Source organism: Cibotium barometz, chromosome 43 (genome assembly GCF_041138505.1).
Source record: "Cibotium barometz isolate CiBa-2024 chromosome 43, ASM4113850v1, whole genome shotgun sequence".
Classification (NCBI taxonomy): Eukaryota; Viridiplantae; Streptophyta; class Polypodiopsida; order Cyatheales; family Cibotiaceae; genus Cibotium; species Cibotium barometz.
This window is the reverse complement of record NC_141088.1, coordinates 39,270,524-39,296,846: the sequence shown is the minus strand read 5'-3', so window position 1 is coordinate 39,296,846 and position 26,323 is coordinate 39,270,524. Positions and strand designations below refer to the sequence as shown.

The 26,323-nt window shown below is 47.4% G+C and overlaps 1 protein-coding gene across 1 annotated transcript in view; it reads right to left on the bottom strand.

The window, feature by feature from the left end:
* LOC147613901 (sterol 3-beta-glucosyltransferase UGT80A2-like) overlaps positions 1 to 26,323 on the bottom strand; it is a 128,765-nt gene that overhangs the window by 86,495 nt on the left and 15,947 nt on the right. Inside the window, exons 3-7 of the mRNA XM_086781906.1 lie at positions 25,857 to 26,032; positions 24,740 to 24,970; positions 24,466 to 24,577; positions 24,199 to 24,366; positions 24,051 to 24,114 (exon numbers count right to left, since the gene is read on the bottom strand). Of these exons, the coding sequence (XP_086638032.1) occupies positions 24,051 to 24,114; positions 24,199 to 24,366; positions 24,466 to 24,577; positions 24,740 to 24,970; positions 25,857 to 26,032 (751 nt within the window). The remainder of the gene's footprint in view (positions 1 to 24,050; positions 24,115 to 24,198; positions 24,367 to 24,465; positions 24,578 to 24,739; positions 24,971 to 25,856; positions 26,033 to 26,323) is intronic.

The following is a 26,323-nucleotide window of genomic DNA, read 5'->3' as shown; positions in this document are numbered from 1 at the left end:
ACAGCTTATGCTCCATGATGTCAGGCATGTGCCTGAGATCAAGAAGAATCTGCTTTCTACTGGACAGCTTGATGATGCTAATTATGTTACCACATTTGGTAGTGGAAAGTGGAAGATTAGTAAGGGCTCACTGGTTGTTGCCAGAGGCTCTAAGGTGGACACTCTTTATTTCATGCATGCAGGTGTTTGTCACCATGCTAATGTAAATGCAACCGAGCTGCCGGAAATTTCTATGTGGCATAGCCGGTTGGGACACATGAGTGTCAAGGGAATGGAGCAATTGTCTCGTTTGGGTTACTTGCCTTCTCTAAAGTTTTCAAGTTTTCAGTTTTGTGAGCATTGTATATATGGTAGGCAACTACAGTGCCCCCACAAGAAAGCTCTTGGACAGAAAGATGCTCAGTTAGAGCTTGTGCATACAGATGTATGTGAGATGCCTCAGCTTTCTTTGGGAGGGGCAAAATACTTTGTGTCTTTTATAGATGATGCCACACGCAAGGTGTGGGTTTATCCTCTTCGTTTGAAGAGCGATACATTCTCAGTGTTTCAGAAGTTTGTTGCTCATGTTGAGAATCAAACTGGCAAAACACTGAAGGCTTTGCGTTCCGATAATGGTGGAGAGTATACGTCCAAACAGTTTCAGGACTTTTGTGATGCTAAAGGCATCAAGAGGGAGCTCTCTACTCCTTATGATCCTCCACAAAACGGGACAGCAGAGAGGATGAACAGGACCATACAGGAGAAGGTCCGTTCTATGTTGTCACATACTGCATTACCTCATGGTTTTTGGGCTGAAGCTGTTATGACAGCCGTTCACCTTATAAACAGGTCACCTAACACGAGGCTTGGTGGGAAAGTGCCAGAAGAAGTATGGACAGGGAAGCCTCCGTCATACAAGCACTTGAGAGTGTTTGGTTGCGTTGCGTACGTGCACATACGCAGGGAAATGCGCACCAAACTTGATCCTAAGTCTCATAAATGCATATTCCTAGGATATGGTGACAGAGGTGAAATGGGGTATAGACTTTGGGATCCCATGAATAGAAAGATCATACGCAGCAATGATGTCATTTTTGATGAAACATGCATGTATAAGGAGCCTGCAAGGCAACAGGAGCCTGGCAGAGTCATCTTTGATGATGATGGACATCATGGACAACAACAAAGGGCTGTAAATCAGCCATTACAGCAGGAAAACCAGCCCTTAAATGGTGCTGAAAATGGTCCAAATGGACAGCCAGAGATGGCAGAAGATATCCCTATGGATATACCACAGTTGGAGGAGATACCGGGCATGATATTTCAGCCTTATGGCATGGAACAGGAGCCACCAATGGGTGATATGCAGGCTGGACAGCAACCTGCAAATGATGGTCATTGGGTACGGAGGTCCACTAGACCCTCCAGAGCCCCTGACAGGTTTGTTCCAGGGGTTGACTATTTGATGCTTACTGACTGTGGGGAGCCCTCATGTTACAAAGAGGCTTTACAGAGGGCAGACAAAGCTCTATGGGAGCGTGCCATGAAGTCAGAGATGGATTCTCTGCATAAAAATGGAACATGGAAGTTGGTGCCTTTGCCTGCAGGCAAGAAGGTTTTGCCATGCAAGTGGGTATACAGGCTCAAAGTTGCATCAGATGCAAAGCCAAGATACAAAGCCAGGTTAGTGGCTAAGGGCTTCAAGCAGGAATATGGTGTGGACTTTGATGAGATCTTCTCTCCAGTGGTCAAAATGACCACACTTAGAGCTGTGTTGGCTTTGGTTGCGCATGATGATCTGGACTTGATTCAGATGGATGTGAAGACTGCTTTTCTTCACGGTGATCTCCATGAGGAGATATATATGCAGCAGCCAGAGGGTTATGCAGAGAGTGGAAAGGAGAAGCTTGTATGCAAGCTGAAAAAGAGTCTTTATGGGCTCAAACAGGCACCAAGAGAATGGTATCATAAATTTGATACATTCATGAAATCACAGAAATTCAGGAGAAGTGACATAGATCACTGCTTGTACACCAAGAAAGCTTTGGATGGCAGTCTATTGATTCTCATTTTGTATGTTGATGATATGTTGATTGCCGGGAAATCTCGTAAAGAGATTGATGCTTTGAAGAAGAGGCTGCATGAAACCTTTGATATGAAGGATTTGGGTGATGCAAATCACATCTTGGGTATGCGGATACTTCGGGACAGAAATCAGCATGTGTTGTATTTGTCTCAGAAGGAATACATTGGCAAAGTCTTGCAGAGGTTCAATATGGACGGGGGGAAGAAAGCTAGTACTCCTTTGCCTCCATATGTGAAACTCAGTGCTATGGACAGCCCACAGTCGGATAGTGACAGGGCTGATATGGCCAAGATTCCGTATGCTTCAGCTTGTGGCAGTCTCATGTATGCCATGGTTGCTACTAGGCCAGACATTGCATTTGCAGTGGGAGTGGTTTCTAGATACATGGCCAACCCTGGCAAGAAGCATTGGGAAGCAGTGAAAGGTGTCATGAGATACCTGAAGGGCACACAGGATTTGTGCATTTGCTTTGGCAAACAGGATGCATTAGTGCATGGTTACACGGATTCGGATTATGCCGGTCATCCAGATAACCGGAAGTCTACTACCGGTTATGTATTTACATTCACAGGAGGTGCTGTGTCATGGATATCCAGGATGCAGAAGTGCACTGCCTTATCTACTACAGAGGCCGAGTATATTGCAGCCACAGAGGCTTGCAAGGAGGCATTATGGCTATCTCGGTTAGTAGTTGATTTGGGTTATACAGGGGATATTCCATTGTTGCATTGTGACAGTCAGAGTGCTATTCAGTTGGCAAAGAACCCTGTTTTTCATGCAAAGACGAAGCATGTGGATGTGAAGTATCACTTCATCAGAGAGGTGATAGAGAACAAGCAAATTCAGCTTGTTAAGATTCACACGGATGACAACCCGGCTGATCTGTTGACGAAGAGTTTGCCTCCGGAGCGGTTTGCTCATTGCAGACACTTGATGGGCATTGGATGAGGCCATTTTCAGCCTTGATATGGCCTTGTATATTATCATGTACATGCTGATTTTTTCTTTTCCTTTACTTAAGGGCACTTTGCCTTTAAGTGGGAGGTTGTTGGGGTAAAGGCGTTATGCCCACCCTTATAGTGTGTACAAGCCCATAAGTTATAGTACATAGTACACTTAGTACTTTTAATGTACTAAGTGCACTATGTGTACTAGTGCAATATACATGTGTGATAGGGGAGTCACATACTCATGTTTTTCATGAGTTGACTTATCCCCACAACTCTCTCTCTCTCTCCCTTGCTTCTCTGTGTATGTCTCCCATGAATGAACTCTAAACCCTAATTGACAGGTTTCTCCCCATCATCCATCTGGTAGACTGGCCAGTTGTGGTGTGCGGCCAGATTGAGTAAGAGACAGATAGTTGTCATTCGAGGGTTAGGTGCGAAGGTCTCGTCGAAGTCAATGCCTTCTTTTTGGTGAAAGCCTTGCACTACAAGCCAATCTTTGTACTTGTCCAAGGTACCATCGGCCTTAAATTTGGTGCGGAATATCCATTTGGTTCCAATGACCTTCTTAAGACGAGGGTGATCCACGTGCCATTTCAGTCAATGCTTTCAAATTCTTGTTCCATAGCCTGTTTCCAGGCGGGCTGTTTGATTGCCTCTTTCCACGATGTTGGCTCATCATGCGCCGCCAAATAGTCTGTTGAAAACACAGAGGCAAATGAGACACGAGGATTGAGGCGAGTGGACCGACGAGGACCATCCAAGGGGGTATCGCTGGAAAGCATGCCTGAATCCCGCATGGTCTATTGGTACCAACGAGATAAAGGGTCCTTGAGTGGCTATCAGGAGGAGGAAGGCTCCTCAAGTGGCGGAATAATAGTCAACTCATTAGGTTCATGTGGCTCAGTTAGAGATTCTTGTTCGGATCGTATGGGCAACGGAAGGCGAAGTAAGTCCCGCTCATCAAAGACAATGTCTGAACGAACGAAGACTTTGTTTGATCTTGGATCAAAGACTTTGTAGGCCTTTGATTCAGAAGAGTAGCCCACAAAAATGAGCAACTCACTCCTTGGCTCAAGCTTACCTCTCGCGTCATTCGGAGCGTGTATAAGCACACCCAAAGACATGAAGATGGGAAACAGTGGGTTTCTCGCCATAAAATGCCTCAAACGGAGTCCTATGAGAGAGCGATTGTAGGGCACCAGTTCAGAAGGTACACCGCAGTGCATAGTTCATATCATACGTTTCATACTGCCATACGTCGGGGAGAATGATAGGTATGATAAAGTATGACTCAGCTCCTGGTGGAGTTTCATATGTGGCCTTAAATTTGGGGCATGGGAGTTGGGACTTAAAAATATTGACAATTTGACACTTGAAAGTTGAAAGTTGAAAATTGAAGGTTGAAAACTTGAATGTACATAGTACATACTATGTACTATATGTACTAGTAAGTATGTGCAGTTCATTAGTATAGTGTAGGGCTTTTTCTTAGTATAGTGCCCGTTGCCCAACCTGAGGCCCAGATTCGTTACAGCCTGAGCCTAGTACCTACAGGGTGCAAACTAGCCACACTGTCACTTTCAGCCAAAAAAAAAAAAAAGAGAACAAGAATGATAGGCCAGTTTCATACGCCATTTAACCAACATTAGTAAACGTTTGCTTCGCCAATCATACAAGTATGATATGAACTATGCCGCAGTGTTGACCGATTCTGGCCAAAGGCGTTCAAGCAGCTCTACTGCAAAGAGCATGGAGTGTGCCATATCCATAACAGTATGGTTCCTATGCTCGACCACTCCATTTTGTGAGGGGGAGTTGGTGGAAGTGAGCTAGCGTTGAATGCCTTGCTCTTGCAAGAACTCGATGAATTGATGGGAGATAAACTCACCACCATTGTCACTACGAGCAATCCCAATCGAGACGCCCGTTGTCTAGAGACCAATTGGTTGAAGGCATACCCCACCTCAAACTAACCAAGGATGTCTGCTAGCCATGTCAAATGGGTAAGCAGCATCGTACACCGTTCCCACAACATGCTACTTATCATGCTCAGGGTATCCTCAAGTTGATTCACTTCGACTTGAGTGGGCAATGCCCAACCCCCTCCTTGAACGGGTCACTCTACTACATGCTGATTGTAGATGACTATTCGAGGTACATGTGGGTGTATTTCCTGAAGCATAAATCAAATGCTTTCCAATACTTTACCATGTGGGTTTGGTTAGTCACTAATCAAATGCGATGAAGCTCAGAATCCTTGGAAGATGGCTCAGATAGAAAAGTAGACATCCGGTATAAGCCATCCTTCTGTGCTTGACCTCGGGCAACAACGAGACTCAGAAGGCCTAGGCCAATTTGTACCAATGCCTTTTGTTGCCAGTTCCCTGGTGGGGACCCTGCAGAGTAGGTGTTGGAGTATTACCCCCTCTTGACCGCCAATTTGAGACATTGCTGCCACCTTGGTTGTTTTGGCGATTCGAGTTGTTGGCATTGGGGTTGGTATCTCTGTTTTCCTTGGCTTTGATGCCACACTCATCATCAACATGTCCAAACATCTGGCAATGAGTGCAGTATCTATTCTTTTTAGGAAGATTCTACCAATAGGGAGTGGGTGTCGAGGCAGTGTTTTTGGGATCATTGTTGTTGCCTTGTGGTTTGCCTTGATTACCTGGGTTGCTGTTCCCCTTCCCTTGCTGTCCTTTGTGGGTAGAGGTGGTATTGGAAACAAGGGTCCCCTCTTGGGTAGAGGAGGAAGAAGATGACTTCTTGGGGTGAAACTGGTCATGCAACCGAGCGAAGCGCAGGAATTGGCACTCACACTCATACAGGTTAGGCATAGGTTCTAAACTAATGGTCTGTGTGACAAAAGTAAAGAAACTAGGTGGCAACTTGTTTAATAATGTGATGACCTGGTCTTCCTGAGACTTGGCAGAGCCAGTGGTGGCATGCTCCACGTTGAGGCGCCGGTACTCAGCGACCTTGACTTTCAAGTCATCCCCCTCTTTAATAGTGAATTTTTGGATTTGATGCTCAAGATCAATGCGACACGTGCAATCACGCATTGCATCTCTCTTTGCAAGGTGTGCCCATCTGTCAAAGACATAGGGGAACTGCTGGAGTTGTGAATGAAACCTTCGGCAGAAGACCTTGCATGAGCTCCACTATAGCAGTGGCATTCCTAGCTTCCCAATGGCAGATGACTTCAGGAGGTGCTAGTGAGGGATAGGGTTTCGGTTCAAGTCCCTTCACCAAGTTCCAAGAACCTTGGGAAGTGAAGACCTATTCCATAAGGTTAGCCCAGGTGATGTAATTAGCTAAAACAAGTCTTTTCTGTGAAAGCATTTCTGGACATAGATACATGGAGGGAAGGAGATGGTGGAGTCCAGGATGGCTAGTACCCATATCCGGAGTGTAAAGTGTTAGGTGGTACTCCGGAATAACCACTAATACCCATCAAGGTGTAGGACCTGGTGAGGATAATCCATAAGATGGGATATAAGGCTGGCACTCGACACAGATGGAATGCTTGGCTGAGACACAAAACCTTGAGTAGGCACATAAGCTGGTACTGGTGTAGTGCCTGTGATGGGTTGGTAAACTACTTGATACCCCGGAATGCTGGGTGGTGACATGGTGCTGGTAGGCATAGTGCCAAGAGATCCTTGTGTTGGGTAAAACCCATACGCAGGTCCCTGTGGAGGTGCGGCCGATAATGGCTGCATGCCAATGCCAGCAGGAACATGGATTGAGTGGGAGGGTTTTGTGCTTGAGGTAGTGCAGTATTCCAAAACACATTAGGAGCATAAATAGAAGGTGAACCAGAAGAGAAAACAATGTAGCCTCCTTGTACACCAGTGGTCTGAGAGCGTACTCAGCTCCTAGACCCTCCTCTATTTGGGTTCACATTACTCCAAAGATCGAGGGTAGTAGTTGGTACTGTATGCTGAACCTGTGCTGCAGAAGTGGACACCCAAGTACTATTAGGCACATATGCACTCAATGGTACATACGAACCTGACACGGTCTCCGGCTGAGTTGATGATGATGGATCTCCAAACGACCATGGTGGTACCTGTCCTCCCTAAGAGAATGACCCAAACCGAAGTCCAAGCTATTGGCTAGACTGCGCAGCAGAGATCTCCGGAGAAGGCTGGATACCGGGGTCCAATACTGGCAAACTGGCTGTAGGCATGTATCCCCCTCTGGAAGCGAAGTCTAATAAGGTCGGAGAGGAAGGTCGTGATGCTAAAGGTGTAGAGAGTGAGTAGGTGTAGACAGGCTGGTCGTCTACAATGTAAGACCTCGAACGGGGCACTCCAATGAGTCAGAAGTCCCATCCTCCGTGTGGTCTCGATCTAAGCAAGGAGAATCAACATCCGGTGACAAAGGCTTATCCTCCGGAATTGCAGGTAGTCGATCCATGCTGATACCATGTGAGGGCAGAAGGATGGAAGGACCAGATGTGCGAGAGATCAGAGCAAATCAACACAGCATGAAATGGATGAATGAGTATATGTATAATGGTAAATGTAATCCAGTACAAGAGGGCCTCTGTACGAGGCACTGATGAAGTGACTCTAAGTAGTAGACCGGCGATGAAGCAAGGATGAAGGAAGACGAAGGCGTGCGTCGAAGACAGCGGTGGCACTCTGAGTGATGTAGATGTCGAAGGCTGCACACGCAGACTGAGAAAACGCAGATGTGCTGCTGAATACAGTGAGAGCACGCCAGCTGCAGTGTGGGACGCTGTGCTGGACTGCTGGATGCTCAGGGAGCAGGGCGCCGAACTGCTGTTGGTGGATGATGAAGAAGATTGTGTTGGAGCAGAGCGCCAGCTGCTGCTGAACGCAGGTTGATGTAGATCAAATGATGAGGTAAGAGTGGCCGCAGTCGATGGTGATGCAGGCAGCGTTGCCGGATGGTGTGTTGATGAAGAAGCGCCGCGCAGAGCAGGTACAGAAGGGGCAGCACCGATGTTGATTGTGTTGATATGGCCAAAGGAGGGGCAGCATGGGGTTTATATAAGGCTGGCCCCCCCACAGGACTAGGTCGGCTGGCCCTGTTGGCCAGCCTGGCCGACCTGGTCAAGAGCCTTTTTAGGCCTTTTGTGAGGCCAATAATGAGGGCCTTCTTGGGCCCTTATGGAGGACCTTTTTGGGGCTCCCCTTGGCAGCCCTTTTGGGCCTGATAGTCACACACCCTCAACGGCTTCTTTTCCGTTGTTGCCCGAGCTGCAGGCCTTCCGACGCTTCACATTCTCATGAGCTCACCGGATTCTCCTCCCCCCCAGCCCTCCCAAGGATCCCTGGCTTGGATCGCTCCTCTCAGCAGGTGGAGTATTCTGGCCTTCCCGATCAATGCTTCATATGCCGGCAGATGGGCCACATTGCCAAAGCCTGTCCCCAGACCCGCCTCCCCGAGGCCCCTGGTGCAGAAGCCCCACCTGATCCTTGCCAGCAACAGCCACCCCGCTATTGTGCAGCTCCCCCAGCCGATGTCTGTCAGCAGGACTCCAGTGACCCACGGCCAAAGGATACGGTTCCTACTGAGAACCACTATGAGCCTGTACTCTCAAATTGTCCCGATGATCTTCCTCGGACCGTTTTCCCCCCCCCCCCCCCCCCCCCCCCCCCCCCCCCCCCCCTTCCTCAGCAGCAGTTTCCCGCCAAGGCTCCCCTTGCTTCTTCTCCATCTTCATCTCTGCCCCCTCCACCCCTCTCGCCCGCTCGGAGCCTCAGCCCCATCTAAACCTCCATCCTACCCAAACCCAGGGCCTCCTCCCTAGCCCCAGCCACAGCCCCCTCATGCTTCCCAGAAGTCTGTCACCCGTTCACATTCCTTCCAGAGCTTCTCCAACCCTGTGGAGACCCAAATCTACTCTGCACCAGGTGACAGTTTGTTTCCTCTCCCTCATGATGGCTATCCAGTGGACGATGACTTCTTGAGGTGGCTCCCCGTCAAGAGTGCATCCACCTACGAGGAGCATTGCTCTGCATCTGTGTGATAGATACTATACCTCTCACCGCCGATGTCATCAAATGTGGGAGCAGCTGTCTTCTCATTCCCATGAGTGATGAGTGGGCGACGTACGAAAGTCTCGACCGTGGACTCCACCCTCAGGGAGAAGGCTGTCTAATATCTATCACTCAGGTGTTGCACAATCAGCAAGTCTCCACGGCCATCAAGAAGGCTTGGCCGATAGCAAGGATGGAGTTTTTTCTCGCCTCACCCTGAAAATGAACGGGCTCCATCTCTTCTACTTCCACCTCAGCTTCATCGTGCAGAAGGGCATCTACAGGCACCTTCATTGGCCTGAGGGCGCGAGCACCATTCAGGCTTACTTGGAGTAGCTCTGGCAGCGAGGGGACAGCCACTACTCCCCATCGAAACCCATCGCGAAGATGCTCCGACACATGGAGACCCATGCCATAGCCCGCCACCTCAGCTTTAAACCATGAAGCTAGCTTCATGGAACATTTGCAGATTGGGAGGAGCTCACTTCAGGGGCACCTAACCGATTCGTGAGGAGCTTCAGTGAGCCCTGGTAGGGGGCGCCATTGATGTTCTTATGATCCAGTTGGGTGGCCGCATTCAATGTTGTAGAAGGATTCTCCCGGGCAGGAGTCATACCTATTGGTCCCCAGCTTTTGGCCCCCTAGGGAACCACGGGGGAGTTGTGCATTTCGGTGAGTGAGGCTGTAGCCTCCCAGATCGATGATTCTGACACAATCATACCTGATTGCGCTCAGTGGATGATTCTTCGCATTGGGGAGACCCGCCTCGGGGTCCTCAATATCCACACCCCCAATGGGACTTCTGAGCACACGTCCTTTTGGCTTCAGATGTGTCAGGGTCTTCCCATCGCCGATGCTTGGTGCATGGGAGGAGACTTTAACATGCTTGAAGACCCGGAGGATCGCAGCCAGGGATGACCAGACCTGACAGTTTCAGGCCCCGAGAGCCCCACATGGGAGGAGCTTCTCTTCCACGTCAGAGGTCTGGACACTTGGAACCTTCCAATTTGCTCCTTTTCTCATTCTGACCATGGATCAGTGAGCCCCATCCTCTCCCGCCTCAACCACTGCTGACCCTGACTCTCCACAGAGGGAGGAGGTACACCAGAGAGTGGCAGCATGTACAGCTGTGTATTTCAATCCCCTTACAGACGTACCAGGACTCCCCTTTTTTAGCAGAGTTGTTAGCAGATGCACTTCAGGCACTACCTCGCCAGAAGTGCCCTGGAGAGGATAGCCTCTCGATTTCCCTATTCCTTCGTCATAGGGATCTCATGGAAGTGGGCTTTCAGGCCGCTTTCAACAAGGTCATCAGACCAGCTTGCTTCCCAAGCGCTTGGCAGAGGGTCTCATTTGCCTGATCCCAAAGGAGGGTGGCGATCACTAGAGAGGCAATCAGTCTCTGCCTCGAGCCTCACCTATCCTCTCCACTCCGACATGTTTCATCCGGGATCAGAGCACTATGGATAACTTCTTCACTTTTTGGAAGGCTACTACGGTGGCCAGGCTCCGAGGAGAGGACATTGCAGTACTGCTGCTAGACTTCGAGAAGGCCTACATGTTAGACATCATCTCCTTGTTGCTGGCTTCCTGTTTGGTGTCCTATTTTAGCCTCTAGGGCTGACCATGTTAGCTATAGGGGTTGGTCACCCCTCACATATGTTTTCCCATATTATTCCCCATTTTATGAAGTCCTGGGCTTTTTTCCCTAGTCGTGGAGGATCTTTTCCCTAGTCGGCTGCCTTCTATTGGGCATATATATAGCTGGCTTGCCTCCCTCATTATTCACTGCTTGCTTAGCATTGTTTGCTGCAGTCCCTCACATACGAGGTTTTCTCCCCTCTTGCTCGGGACATGTATTCCTTTTGATGATGATATTGAGAGCAAGTTCGCACGATGATATTGAGAGCAGGTTCGCACCTGCGTTTTCTCTCCATCTCTCTCTCTCACTCTCTCTCCTATGTTTCCACTTTCCCTTCTTCCGCTGCACATTCTATCATGGTATCAGAGCGCCGGTGATCTACAGTGTTAGGGTGTTTTGTGTGGATTGTGGCTTTGGAGGCAATTTGGTACTTGAGGATACTGAATTTCTTATTTCAGTCAGCGTTTTGCTGATTTCGGAGCATCTATACCTATGTTTTGTTCTTGGCCTTCACAGTTACCCGGTTTCTTCATGTTCCTTGCCTTCTATTGGTGGTGGAGTGCTGTTTTTTTGCTGGACAGCAGTGTTTTGTCTGCGTTTTGCTTCCCAAAGGAGTTTTCTACACTCAGAGGGGGCCTATCTCCAGCTACTTCACTTGAGGATCAGTTTCAGGAGCTGTTTTGTATCCGTGGAGACTTTCTTCTGTGAGTGACAGGAGTTTACAGATTTTGGAGGAGAGTAGTGATCTTTTCAAAGATCCTGAGTAAAGTTTATTTTGTCCAAGTCTGTGTTCTTTGCAGTGTTTGCAGAACAAGGAGGGTGTTTTGCCAGTGAGGTGTGATCCTTACACATGGATCACTTGTTTGTTGCTGATTCTTGGGATCTTGTTACCATTGCAGTTTGTATTCCTACTTCCCTTCCTCATTGTGAGGAGTCTACCTCTGCCTCTCTTTGTGATGCTTCTAAGGATGCCCCTCCCCCTACCACTTTGATGTGGTGTGTAGGTCTGTTGTTTTGGAGGATGGTTTTTGGACTCACTCAGATGCTTTGGATCTGTGGTTGCTAACCGTGCCTAGGGCACAGTGGTACTTCCAGAGTTTTTTGGATTTGGATTAGAACCAGGTTGGGCTTCTACCAATCCGACATCTTTTTCAGAGGGGGATGTGGAGTCCTTTCATCTGGCGATGCCTACCTTAGTGAAGTGTGCTTATGTACAACATTGGGCTTTTGATGATGATATTGAGAGCAGGTTCTCACCTGTGTTTTCTCGGAGGGAGATCACAGACTCCCCAACTACATCAGAGGGAGATCACAGAGATACGGGCTCGACATCAACACCATATCCAGAAGCGGCTAGCTCACTTACACTCACACCCGGAGATCATGCTCGGAGGTATTTTTGCCTCGCCATCGCCTATGTATCACATATTACACCCGCATTATGGTACTGGTTGGAGCTAGACAGATCTGCATTGCATTCTTGTATACCCTGCGTATATAGGTTGCATCCTGAGCCTCTAGCAGTAGTGCTCCATCCATCACACCCCCCCACTAGCTCAGTACTTTCATAGTTTATTTCATGTTCATTTTGTCCTTTTTTTTCTGGACATCCAGAAGACATTGACAGTTGTACATTGATTTGTCTCATAGGTCGAGTTCGGCCTCTAGTAGACATTAATACAGCTTTCTTTCTTTCTTTCTTTCTCACTCTCTCTCTCCTGTGTTTCCACTTTCCCTTCTTCCACTGCACATTCTATCACTACACAAGGAGGATTGTGCCTTCTCGGAGGGGACTATGCTTCCCCTGGGCTTCTCCACCTCTTATATTTGAGGGGTATCCGCCCTCTGCTTTGGAGCTCACAACCAGGTTCTTACTCAAGGGGCATGCGGCGCAAGCGCTTTGCCATCTCCCACTTGGTGCACAAGGACGCCCGTTGGTCCCCCCTTCCTGTTTCTTTTCATGGCGGAGGCCATGAGCTCCTTCCTCTAGGCCCAGGATACTGGCTTTCAGGGGCTGCACCTCCCCATTCACACCATGGAGCAGCTTCTAATGCAAAGTTTTCCAATGACACCACTGCATACTTGACAGGTTCAGAGGGTAACCTCCATTGTTTTGTGGCAGTAGTAGAGGAGTTTTCCCTGGCCAAGGCAAGGATCAACAAGCACAAGTTGTGTGGTTTCTGATGGTTTTTGAGTCAGCAGCACACCCAGCCGACTTGGCATCCAGTAGGCGAGTTCTGATGGAGTCCACAAGGTGCAGCAGTACGTTATTTGGGCTGCCAGGCGGGCCTTGATATTTCCTCATAGCATTCACCCTCTTCTTCTAAGCATCTGGAGAAAGCTCCTTTATAGAGCACAGCTAGACTATCATTGGCAGGGAGGGTGGTGGTGCCAACTAGGTTCTGTTGGCCACCATGTGGTTCATTACCTCTTTTTGGGCTTTGCACCGATCATGCACCGAACAGATTCAGAGATTGATCCAATACTCTCTACGGTTAGGCCGTGACGGGACACCCTGCATGGGAAAAGGTGGCTTGGCGCTGCCAGAATGCGCAACGGAAGACTAACGCACGTGGGAGACGCATCACCATCAAGCACCCTCAAGCTCGAGGGGGAGCTTGATTTGGTTGATCCAGCAGTACAGAGTAGAGCACTCTTGGGCAAGTCGATTGGGCGCAGTCTCCACCGAGGCAACAAGCCTTGTAGGATTTCTTGATCAGCCGTATCTCTTCATGGCTTCCAACCTGCAAGGGGGGGGGGGGGGGGCTGGTGAAACCGGCCTCTAGTAGAAACCAAAGTGCGGTAGACTAGCAGTCACCCAATCCAATTGTAGTCCAGCTAATAAACAAATAAACAAGAGCTAGAGTGCTCCAAAACAAGAAAGAGAACGACACCTGTTGCCCCAAAGCTTGGCGCCCCCTTTCGGTATTTCTTTATTCAATTTCAATGGAAAAGATTTAGATGATTACAACATGGCCATTCATGGCTCGTATGTCTGCAAGTCCAATCTGCCAAACCTCAGGACCTCTTAGCATAGAGGTTATACAACCTTGTGTCCCAAGAGCACCACACTGATATCTCCTCTAATCTGCTAAGTCTGTACATCCATGAGGCCTTAGATATGCATCTGACTGAACCATGAGGCCTTAGATATGCATCGGACTGAACCATGCACATAGCCATAAACTCAGCCATGAAAAACAATCCACAAACTCATCCAAATCAGCCCACAATTTTGTCCTATTTCCACCCTCTGAACTGCCAAACCCTTCCTCTTACAAAGGGCCAGAGAGAACCACTCTAGAACAGTCTTGAGCCAGTGAAAAGAAAGACTCCATAAGACATCACCTGCAGTCCCACTTGCTCACAAAGAGAGAGAAACTTACAGTCTTTATGTCGCTTTCCACAAGAGAGAAAAGACACGAGGAAGAGCCCCGCACTGTCCTGTCCTCTTGTCTTGCAGCCAAGAGAGAGAAAAATCAGTGAGAGAACCTACTGTCTAGCCTTGTGTTCTCCTCTTATAATCCACACTTCTCAGCTAACAAACAGTTCTTACCCAAAAGCATTGGAGGGAGAAAAAGGAGAACCTGTAGGTGCCTGTTTGCTCTGCAGCCAGCAGCCAACCAGCTCTTCAAGAGCTAAAGAGAGAGAGAGAGAGAGAGAGAGAAAAGAGACCTGCATCTCTGTTCTGTGGCACAGCCAGCAACCAATCTGTATAATCTCCCTCATGAAACCAGCCCAGTCTGCACCTGAACCCTCTGTACAGTAACCAGCCAGAGATACGCAGCTCGCCCACAGCCTTCTTCCAAAAACAGGAGTGTAGCTTAGTGCGCAGACGCCTGTAACTGTTCTCCCAGCCCTGAAATCTGTGCTGCCCGCCTACAGTCCCTCCAAAAGCCAGCATAAGAGAGGCGCAACCCATTCCCCCTCTAACTTGCACTGCTCACCAACCCCACTTTTTCCAAAAAAAAGTAGAGATAGAAAGAGAGAGAGGGAGGCGTGTACTCCAAAAGTGGAGTAGCCCCCTTCCATAAATATCCTAGGGACCACTTATGGTTTTTTATAACCTTCCTAGGGGCCACCCAAGGTTATAAACCTTATGAACTTTAATCCCTTGGTCCCCCTTCACACTTGGGGTTGTCCACACATGTTACCTTTTTGTCCAGCCACCCAAGTATGAATCTTAAAATATTTATCTTGCTCACCGACCACCATGCTCACACTTATGCTGTATCAATTTCACAAGGTCATGACATACCCCCCTCTTGAAAAATGGCAAGCGTCCTCAATGCAATCTGGTGATACACCAAGACATCCAAAGCGGAACCACACTGATAACAAAGGCTCCCCAATGCAGTAAGATATCAGCCAGGTGATCCAACTAAAAGTGAAATGTACAATATGGCAAGATCAGCGTCCCAATCTCTCTAAGCCATGCATATGTAACAACATTCACTGCAAACCAATGGTGTAGTAATAGTCCAAGTTGTATACCACTGTGAACCATACACAACCACAACATCCAATGTGACTAGTACACATATATCATATAAGTCCCATAAGCAGATATACTGTCAGCTGTCAGTACCTTCAGGTGAGACAAAAGCTGCACCAAGCGACCTCTAGATGTCATCTGAGCCTGTCTGTATCAAGGGAGCGGAGGTGCTACCCCCCTCTTGAGCATCAGGCAATGCTCCAAACCCATGCTCTATTGAACCTCAATGAGCCGTAGCAAGAGTCGGCTCCAACTCAAAGGCATTGAGATAAAGCTGCAATACCTGAGGTGAATCTGCTAAGTCACCCTCCTCCATCCATCCACTTCACATCCATCGGTGAATAGTTCTTGAACTTCACAAGATAGTGACGGGAAACTTACCTCGTACCTTTCTTTCCTTATGTGCCAGTATCTGCTCTGGAATAAGAATCTCATCAAGTTCCTCAACTTCCGGCTAAGCCTCATTTGATACATCCTCAGGCACATCTCCACGGAAAGGTCTAAGTAGAGTCACATGAAATGCATTGTGAATCCTCCAATGATCTGGTAGCTTCAAACAATAGGCCACCTCACCAATCTTTTCCAATACCTGAAAAGGTCCATAATAGCGCATGCTCAACTTAGGGAATAAGCGCTCTTTATCCTTCATCTTTTTGAGCCTAGCTTTCTCAAATCGCAAAAGAACCCAATCACCCAATGCAAACTCTAATGCACGTCTGTGACGGTCTACTGCCTTCTTTTGCTTTTGCTGAGTTTTCTGGAGTGCCAACTTAACTCTCGTATAAGCTTCATCCATGTTCTCCACATACTGGTCAGCCTCAAATATCCTATCCTTTGTGTGCAAAATGGGTGGTACCTTCTTCCCTCCTTCCACAGTCTCAAAAGGCGCCTTGCCTGTCGAGGTATGGATGGTGTTGTTATAAGCGAACTCCACCAAAGGAAGATACTTTTCCCATTGTTGCTTGTGCTCTGACATATAACACTTGAGAAGATCTAACACTGTGGAATTAGCCTCTTCCAACTGTCCATCTGTCTGTGGATGAAACGATGATAAAAACTTGAGAGTTGTACCCATGTTGTCAAACAACCCTCTCCAAAATAAACTCGTCATCCATGGATCATGGTCACTAATGGTAGACGAAGGCATGCCATGATATTTGAAGATGTTCGCCATGAACAACTTCACCATGTGATCAACTTTGATCTTCTTACGCACGGGAATGAAATGAGCCTGCTTACTGAACTTGCATATGATAGTCCAAATGTCATCATTCCCCGTTTGTGTCCTCGGAAGATCAAATATAAAATCCATGGCAATGCTCTCCCATGGTCTATCTGGAATCGGTAAAGGTTGAAGTAACCTTGGTGTCTTCTAACGGTCATACTTCACCTTCTGACATATGATGCATTGCCTAACAAAAGCATCAACATCTCTTCTCAAGGTCGGCCAATAAAAGAAAGCCTCAACTGCCTTTACCGTGGCGTCAATACCTCTATGACCTGCATACGGCGGAGCATGACTTTCAATCATAACCTTGAGTCGTAACTGCCAGGTAACACACAATCTACCATGCATCAACAAAAAGCCATCCCTGAGAGTATAATGATCATGCCGTTGACCCTCGGACATCTGATCATAGACCCTTCCAAAATCCTCATCCTGGGCATACTGCTCTTTCATCTCATCAAGCTCATGATGATAGGCAAGTGAAATTGCTGAGACCTATGGCTTGCGTGACAAAGCATCTACCACAACATTCTTTTTGCCTTCCACATGTACTATCTGAAAGTGGAACATAGACCAAAAGTTGGCCCATCTCATATGCTTCTCAAAAGGTTTAGTTTGTGTGGGGAAATAACGTTAAGGTCTAATGATCTGTTTGCACAGTGAAATCAGCCCCAAGCAAATAGTGTTTCCATGTAGAAAGAGCATGAATTACAACCAACATCTCTTTCTCATAAACCTGTAAATGCTTCTTGGCATTCTATAATATACGACTCTCATAGGCTATCACATGTCCTTCCTGCATGAGAACTGCCCCAATGCTGTTCCCACATGCATCACACTGGACAATAAAAGCCTTTCGGAGATCTGGTAATACCAATACGGGATCCAAAGTAAGCTTTTTAAAGGCTGCAATTTCCCGATCAGCCCATCGAAACGGAGTTCCCTTCTTTGTTAAAGCATGAAGGGGCGAAGCAATCTCAGCAAAATACGTATGTACCGCCCGTAATAGGAACACAATCCCAAAAAGCTGCGTACATCATGCACGGTCCTCAAATCTGGCCAATTGAGAATTGCTTCCACTTTCGAAGAATCCATACGGACTCCATCCTTAGAGACACGATATGCCCCAAGAAGTATATCTCTTCCAAGAAGAACTCACTCCTTCTTGCTATTAATGACCAACCTATGCTTCTGGAGTTCTTCAAACACAGTGGCTAAATGCTTCCTATGCTCCTCCTCTGAGCGTGAATACACAATCATATCATAAAAGAATGTGCCCACAAACGCTCTATGAGGCCGAAAAATCCTATCCATCATCCTATTAAAGGTGGCAGGAGCATTTGTCAAGCCAAAGGGCATGACCAAGAACTCATATAGCCCAAAAGTGGTCCGAAATGCTATCTTATGCACATCCTTGGGCCTAATGCGTATTTGATGATACCCGCTTTTCAAGTCTATCCGACTAAAGACTGTGGAGCCCTGTAATCAGTCCAATATGTCATCGATCCTCGGAATAGGGAATCGATTCTTGATGGTGTTCTTGTTTAGCGCCCCCTGTAGTCAATACACATGCGCCAAGAACCATCTTTCTTTTGCACTAAGAGCACAGGTGAGCAAAAGGGTGATGAGCTAGGCTGAATCAACCCCTTTTTCAACAACTCCTGTACCTGGCTCATAATTTTCTCTTGTTGGGCTGCACTAACACGGTACGGCGGTCTATTTGGTGGGGTACTCCCCGGAATAAGATCAATAGCATAATCTTCTAGCCTTTCCGGAGGAATTTCTCCTGGCAATGACTCGGAAAAACAATCCTGGTACTCATGTAGAAAATCAGTCCTGTCTTTATCTAACATAGACAAATTAGATTTAGACTCATCATCTTATGCATCCTTTACAAAAACCAAGTACACGGAAAGATGCTTTTCATTACTGATGAAATGGCCGAAGCCGATACAATAGGAACAAATTCTCCTTTAAGCTTTACATCCAAAATATGCTCTTTCCCTCTATGAGTCAAAGTAATCTTCCTGCTATACATATCCACCACCGCATGTACTCTATGACACCATGGCATACCCAACAAAACATCACACCCATCAAGTGGCATGATATAGAACTCCTCACTGTCCACATAACCCTGCACATGAAGCCTCAACTTCCCAATAATAGGGGTAATGGTTCTGCATACCCAAGACAAGCCATATTAGCCTCATACAAAGGCCCCATCTCATCTGCGCGGATCCCCAATCTGCCAGCCAAATCTGGTGAGATAAAGTCGGCTCTAGCACCTGTGTCAAAGAAAATCAAGGCATTCTGATCTCTTACTTTGCCCCATGCCCTGCACAACTCAGCCTCTTCACCACCTGGCTGTTCCCCAACACGATCAAGAACTAACCCTGCAGAAGGCTTTGCTTTCTTAGACTTGGGCTCCCCTTTAGTGTCAGAGTCTTTTTGGGACTTACGCTTGGGACAATTGAAAGAAATATGTCCCTCCTCAGTAGAGAAAAGAACTTCTTAGCATCCATCAAAGCATGTCTCTCCTCAGGAGTTCTCTTGGGCATTGGTAACTTCTTATACCGCTTCTCTGCTGGCACTGTTGCATCACGCAAACCATGCCCTGACTTTTCAGTTTTCTTACGTGTGCTTTTGCTGCCCTTAAATCCAGATGAGACTCCAGTGAGTAACGCATTTGCCGTCATGGCATTCTCTATCATCTATTTGTTACTCGAATCTTTATGCAATAGTCACGCACTTCCTTGGGCAACCAACAACAATACTTCTCAACCTGCTTAGACAATGGCACTGCACGATAAGAAGTAACTGGGAGTAAAGCTTCCCAAAACTTCTTATTGTAATCCTCAAGATTCTCACACTTCAATGCATCCAACTTGTGACATGCTGTCATTACATCCACCTCAAATGTAGATGTGAGCCACACGGAAGAGAAAACCTGTTTAAACTGTACCCAAGTAGATGGTGCTATGCCCTTCAAAAGAAGAGTGGACCACCACTACAATGCATTGCCCTTGAGAAAAGTCGCGGCTTTTCTCACTTTCGAGGATTCCGTGTAATTTCCACCAAAAAAAGCAGCATCAAACTGCTGTAAAAAGGTAAGTGCCTTGAGCTTGTCTTTAACCCCACTGAATGTGTCAAATTTCACTGTAGCTCCCCCTTCCTTATAATCCTTCGCCTTACCCATAGGCGTTAGATTATCGTAAGGAAGTGGCCTCACAAGATTCCTACCCCCTGCATTATCATGGAGTCAACATTGCCAGTTCCCACACCTGACATACCATGCATTCCTGCTGATCCCTCCATGTTTCCAAACATACCACTATGCATACCGGGCTACATGCCCCCATACATGTTTCCTTGCATTCCGGGCTGCATGCTCCCATACATATTCCCTTGCATTCCAGAGTGCATACCACCATACATATTACCTTGCATACTAGGCTGAAAATTAGCTCCAATATTCCCTTGCATTCCCATGCCTCCCTGAGGGTAACCCCCAGTCATAGATTGGAACACGGAACCACCGCCAAAATAGCCTGGATGCATAGACTGTTGCGAAATAGGTGGCTGTCCGAAAAAGGAACTCTGTGGGTTAATGTTCTGCATGTTAGGAAACAGTCCAAAAGCAAGATCCTATGGGAAGGCACCACTATTGCCCTGAGGTGGGTTCCTAAAACGCTCTTTCTTCTTCTTCTTCTTCTTAGGCTCAAAAGGGGCTCTCATAAATTCAACAAAGTTCTCACTTTGTGTGAGCTGCATAAACACATCCACTACCCCTGCCAAACGAGCTTTAAACTGGGCATCATCTTCCTCTTGACTTGGCATGTCTTCTCGCTGCGTTACATCCTCATAACGTGCATCTTCTGCAGCCTGTATTCCTGCAAGTACATCCTCGAATTCAGTCCTCTCAGGAGTGGTCTCCTGCTCTTCCTCATCATCATAAAAATAGTCATCTTCTGTGTCTGACATCTTGCTGAAGTTTTCAGCAATGGCTTTCCTCGAGACAACCACGAGCTCACTCCCTTAAGAAAGTTGATGATTGTCCCAGCAACGGAATCTTAAAACCGGCCTCTGGTAGAAACCAAAGTGCGGTAGACTAGCAATCACCCAATCCAATTGTAGTCCAGCTAATAAACAAATAAACAGGAGCTAGAGTGCTCCAAAACAAGAAAGAGAATGACACCTGTTGGACCCAAAGCTTGGCACCCCTTTCGGTATTTCTTTATTCAATTTCAATGGAAAAGATTTAGATGATTACAACATGGCCATTCATGGCTCGTATGTTTACAAGTCCAATCTGCCAAACCTCAGGACCTCTTAGCATAGAGGTTATACAGCCTTGTGTCCCAAGAACACCACACTGATATCTCCTCTAATCTACTAAGTCTGTACATCCATGAGGCCTTAGATATGCATCTGACTGAACCATGCACATAGCCATAAACTCAGTCATGAAAAACAGTCCACAAACTCATCCAAATCAGCCCACAATTTTGTCCTATTTCCACCCTCTGAACTGCCAAACCCTTCCTCTCACAAAGGGCTCGAGAGAACCACTCTAGAACAGTCTTGAGCCAGTGAAAAGAAAGACTCCATAAGGCATCACCTGCAGTCCCACTTGCTCACAAAGAGAGAGAAACTTACAGTCTTTATGTCGCTTTCCACAAGAGAGAAAAGACACGAGGAAGAGCCCCGTACTGTCCTGTCCTCTTGTCTTGCAGCCGAGAGAGAAAAAACAGTGAGAGAACCTGCTGTCCAGCCTTGTGTTCTCCTCTTATAGTCCACACTTCTCAGCTAACAAACAGTTCTTACCCAAAAGCATTGGAGGGAGAAAAAGGAGAACCTGTAGGTGCCTGTTTGCTCTGCAGCCAGCAGCCAACCAGCTCTTCAAGAGCTAAAGAAAAGAGACCTGCATCTCTGTTCTGTAGCACAGCCAGCAACCAATCTGTATAATCTCCCTCATGAAACCAGCCCAGTCTGCGCCTGAACCCTCTGTACAGTAACCAGCCACAGATACGCAGCTCGCCCACAGCCTTCTTCCAAAAACAGGAGTGGCGCAGACACCTGTAACTGTTCTCACAGCCCTTAAATCTGTGCTGCCCACCTACAGTCCCTCCAAAAGCCAGCATAAGAGAGGCGCAACCCTGCAGCCTGCTGTGTATGCGATTCTTTTTCAGAAAATTCCCCCTCTAACTCCGCTGCTCGCCAACCCCACTTTTTCCAAAAAAAAGTAGAGATAGAAAGAGAGAAAGGGAGGCATGTACTCCAAAAGTGGAGTAGCCCCCTCCCATAAATATCCTAGGGACCACTTATGGTTTTTTATAACCTGGGCCACCCAAGGTTATAAACCTTATGAACTTTAATCCCTTGGTTCCCCGTCACACTTGGGGTTGTCCACACATGTTACCTTTTTGTCCGGCCACCCAAGTATGAATCTTAAAATATTTATCTTGCTCACCAACCACCATGCTCACACTTATGCTGTACCAATTTCACAGGGTCATGACAGCTGGGATGCCCATCATCCAATGAATCTTCTCGGAGGCTCCTCTCCATGGCTTAGAACCCTGTTTTGAGCATCATTTTTCTACACATGGCAGCTCCTCCTTCCAGCCGTAATTCACGTTCCTCCAACCGCCCAGGAGGAGCAGGACTGACAGCCCCCTCACTTCGAATCCCTACTCACATCCCTTCTGGCCACTTGGTGGTCACTTGGTGGGTGCCTAGTCTTCTTCTTTTTGATGGTATCGCCTCTGCGAGGGGCCAGCCCAGACTTTGGACAATTGGCGAGGTTTCCGTTGCCGCCCGCCAGGGCAGTCTCTGGAGGCTCACCTTCTCGGCATAAGAGGGATCCCCACCATGACCCTCAACATTGACGGAGCCCTCCCCACCACCCCCCCCCCACCCCACCCCCCCCCCCCCCCGACTGGCCCAAGGATCCCCCCAATGCCCCTTGGACGGCATCCTGCACTCACACAGGTGTGCCACTCATGTTTTTTGTTTCTCCAATGGTAGCATTATCTGCACCTTTCAGGGGGGCCAACAGTTTCCCTCCCTCTGGCAAACCTAGCGATGATCCCCGCCCCCCCCCGCCCCCCCCCCAAAAAATAGAGGGTCCAAGTTGTGGGGCGCCAGGGACAGAAATGGTCCATAGCCCTCCCCTCAAGGTCAGAGGCGCCATATCCTGGCGTCTATGGCTTTGGGAGAACCGCCCTTTGGCTCATGTGCAGTGTGACCCAGAAGAGTGCGAGGGCAACAATTGGCAAGGTTTCTGTTGCCGCCCACCAGAGCAGTCTCTGGAGGCTCACCTTCTCAGCTTGAGAGGGATCCCCACCATGACTCTCAACACAGACACAGCCATTCACCCCCCTGGACTGGCTCCTGCATCCTGAGGATCCCCCCAATGCCCCGTGGATGGCATCTTTCACTCATACAGGTGTGCCACTCATGGTTTTTGTTTCTCCAATGGTAGCGTTATCTGCACCTTTCAAGTTGGCCCCTGGGGCCAACAGTTGCCCTCCCTCTGGAAAACCTAGCGACGATGACCTTCCTCCCCCCCCCCCCCCCCCCCCCCCCCCCCCCCTAAAATAGAGGGTCCGAGTTGTGGGGCACCAGGGACGGAAATGGTCCATCGACCCTCCTCTCGAGGTCAGAGGCACCATATCCTGGCGTCTATGGCGTGCTTGCTGCAGCGAGACCATTGATGGAGTGCCTACCCCACCTGTTGAGACCATCCAAGCCATATGGGTAGATCTCATTCACAACCTGAGAGGGACCTTCGAGCGCTTGACCGGTGAGTCCGATCCCATGCAGAAAAGGTGAGAGGTGTTCCTTCGCACTTGGACCCCTGGACTCTTACGGAGGAGTTTCCTGGCATTGTAGGCCCCCAGTGTGGCTTTACCCCCCTCCCCCTCTGATGTAACTGTAACCTCCCTCCGAGAGCGGCCAACCATGGAGCGAGCTCCCCCTTTGTCTTTGTATATACTGACTGCATTATTGCAGTGTGTTTGTACTCTGCCAGAGTGGCAGAGTACAAACAGCGTGTTTGTATATATTGACTGCATTTTTGCAGTGTGTTTGTACTCTGCCACTCTGGCAGACTATTTCTTCAACTAATGAAAGGATCTTCTTTTGGGCTGTATGAATTCTACTGACCTGGATCTGCCCTGAATCCATCCAACTAGAGGGGTTTCTCATTCAGTGATTACATAACCCGCATGTTTCAAATACCTACCCATAGTATATGCACTCCACCCATGAATACCAGGGCACATAGACTTTCCACTCCATGAGTACAAGCAATTGTCTACCCATGCCACTTTATACGGAATTGTATTTGACTTTCAAAAACATGCCGTCATATCAATCAACAGAAGTCATATCAATCAACAGAATTAACTGGTATGCTTTGGCTCTTTATCATTACTTAGCTTCAACCAGAGTTTACCAAGAGCCAAATCTACCCACAGAATTGGAAAGCATAGAATTAACTGGTATGCTTTAGCTCGTTATCATTACTTAGCTTCAACCAGAGTTTACCAAGAACCAAATCTACCCACAGAATTGGAAAACAGCACATGACATGTACATGTAAGAAACTTAAAGCTCTCATCTCAAGACCTTCTAAGGTAGGACACTTACGTCCAAGGCATGGTAAAAAAGATATGCAATGGCACCTTCAAAGCCTCGGCCACATGAACATGACCTACAATCCAACCAAGCATAATCCCATTTGATTCCTCCTGAAATTTACTACAAAAATGTAAAACCAGAACAAATCAAGCCTTACCATATGCTGGAGGATTGGCAATGATTGCCTGAGCTCTGAAGGGCATGTCGCTCCTGTAAGGATTTACACATGCAGGTAAAAGTGAGTTGATGATGGATTTGAGCTGCTTTCGCTGTGTCCTGATTTCTGATGGTCCTGATGGTAGAAATCCTTTGTTCTTTACCATATCTGTTAAGAAGATGGAATCCAACTTTGCAAGTGTTAGTAGACAAGCCTATACCCTAAACGTGTGAAAACTCAAGAGCATCCTCCTTTAGACACACGTACATCCAGCGAGAACTTTCGGGTCACCTCCCAGAGGATAGAATTCAAGGCCTGCAGTCAAAACAAACTCTTGGAAGTTCTCGTGAGTTGCCAGCCTCACACGGTGCCCATGTTCCTGACAAATTATGGAAAAGGTGGGGCGGCCGTTAGATCATCTGAAGGGAAAAACGGTCATGCATTTCATCACCTTTTGCCCTTTCAAACTGGCTATCATGGCATTTGCAAAGACCACCGGTGATATGGATAAATTATAACTTCTATCACAGCATTAACAAACCTGCAAGCGCTTCCCGATGGCCACAAAAGGCTGCACGTCTCCCCGAGTTCCAACAATAAGCATGGCAATTTGCAAAGGTGGGATAACCCTCCTTTCATCTCCATCTCCATCATAAGAATAATCTTCCCATGGATCCAGACCATATAAATCGGGTGCAAGATGAGCGCTTCTGTCAACATCAAATTCCACGGTACCATCTTTTTGCACGGTGCACATCTTCACAAGCTCCTTCTGATGCCACAAAGAAAACACGTTAGATTGAGAAATCTAGTGCTTAAAAGAAATTAAGACATCTTCTTGAAGTATAAAGTCCTTTTGTGATTACAATAAAATGTCGGGTCATCTTCCCACATAAGTCAATTGTATTCCAGATCCATTGACTTCCTAAGAGGCTGAGTGGTAATTGGCCAGTTTAAGCACACTTCCAGAAGGCAGTCATCCTGCTCCTTCCCAATCTGCCCCACCAGATGCCACGCCTCCCTGCAATGTTTCACACTGCATGTTGCAGGTTCCATGCTGTTTAAGACCTTCTAGAAAACATCTCTACCATCAAATATCTTACCTAATCTCTGCCGGTGGACAAACTCTGACCTGGGTATCCAGTCCAAACCTTCTACCATCAAAAATCTCACAAACAGGGGCTCATTCACACAATTCCACAAGTCCACACTGCATGTTGCATGTCCACCTTCCACCTTCTATATCCCATCTTCTACCATCAATGTCTGACGAAATCCCTTGTCCAGTGCACAAACTCAGAGCTAGAGATCCAGGCTAAACATTAGAAACAAAGTGCGCTGAAATCTTGGGCATAAACGAAGCCTAGATTTCTAACATTCCCTGACAGACAATCACATCTCTGTGTTCTGTAGCACTGCACACTTAGATATTTGTAGGATGAGTCGTGAAAAAATTATGGTGGATTAGGAAGGGTAAGCCCCATCTGGGCCCACGAGTGAATAGCGAGGCTGGTACACCCAGATGTTGCCCTGCCTCCAGACAAGCCCTCTTCCCTACAATCTGGTAATTTTTGGCAGAGAAGGGTAGTTGGACGGACAATGACCTTCGGACAGAAACGGAAACATTAAATTCAAGAGTCAAGTTTACGAAGTGTTACCTGCTTTTTTTTTGACATTTTTGAGCCCTGGGTGCGAGCAGAATTGTCTTTGTCTGCTAACGACTTATCTGTACTTGATCTCTTGAATGTTGATTGTCTACTTGATCGCACCATCCCGTCAACAAGCGCAAAAGATCCCATAGGCATGGTTTGTGCACGTTGTAGGCCACTAATATCTAAACAAATGTTTGGAAAAATTAATCATCTTAAAATGCTCCACGAAATTGACCTAGAAACAAGTACTAAGAAACTAAAAGAATCAAAACCTTGCATAACTATGTAAGAAAGAATACATGTTCATGTGGAACGTCTGGGCTTAGAGATGGGGCCCTCAGAGCTCAACAAAGTCTTTGTATCAGTAATGATACACAAAAAAGCCTCAGCTCAGCTGATCAACAATTGAGTGCACTTACCCGTTAATTCCAACTTATAATAAAGGCCTCTCTGCTTATTTTGCAAGTGAAGAC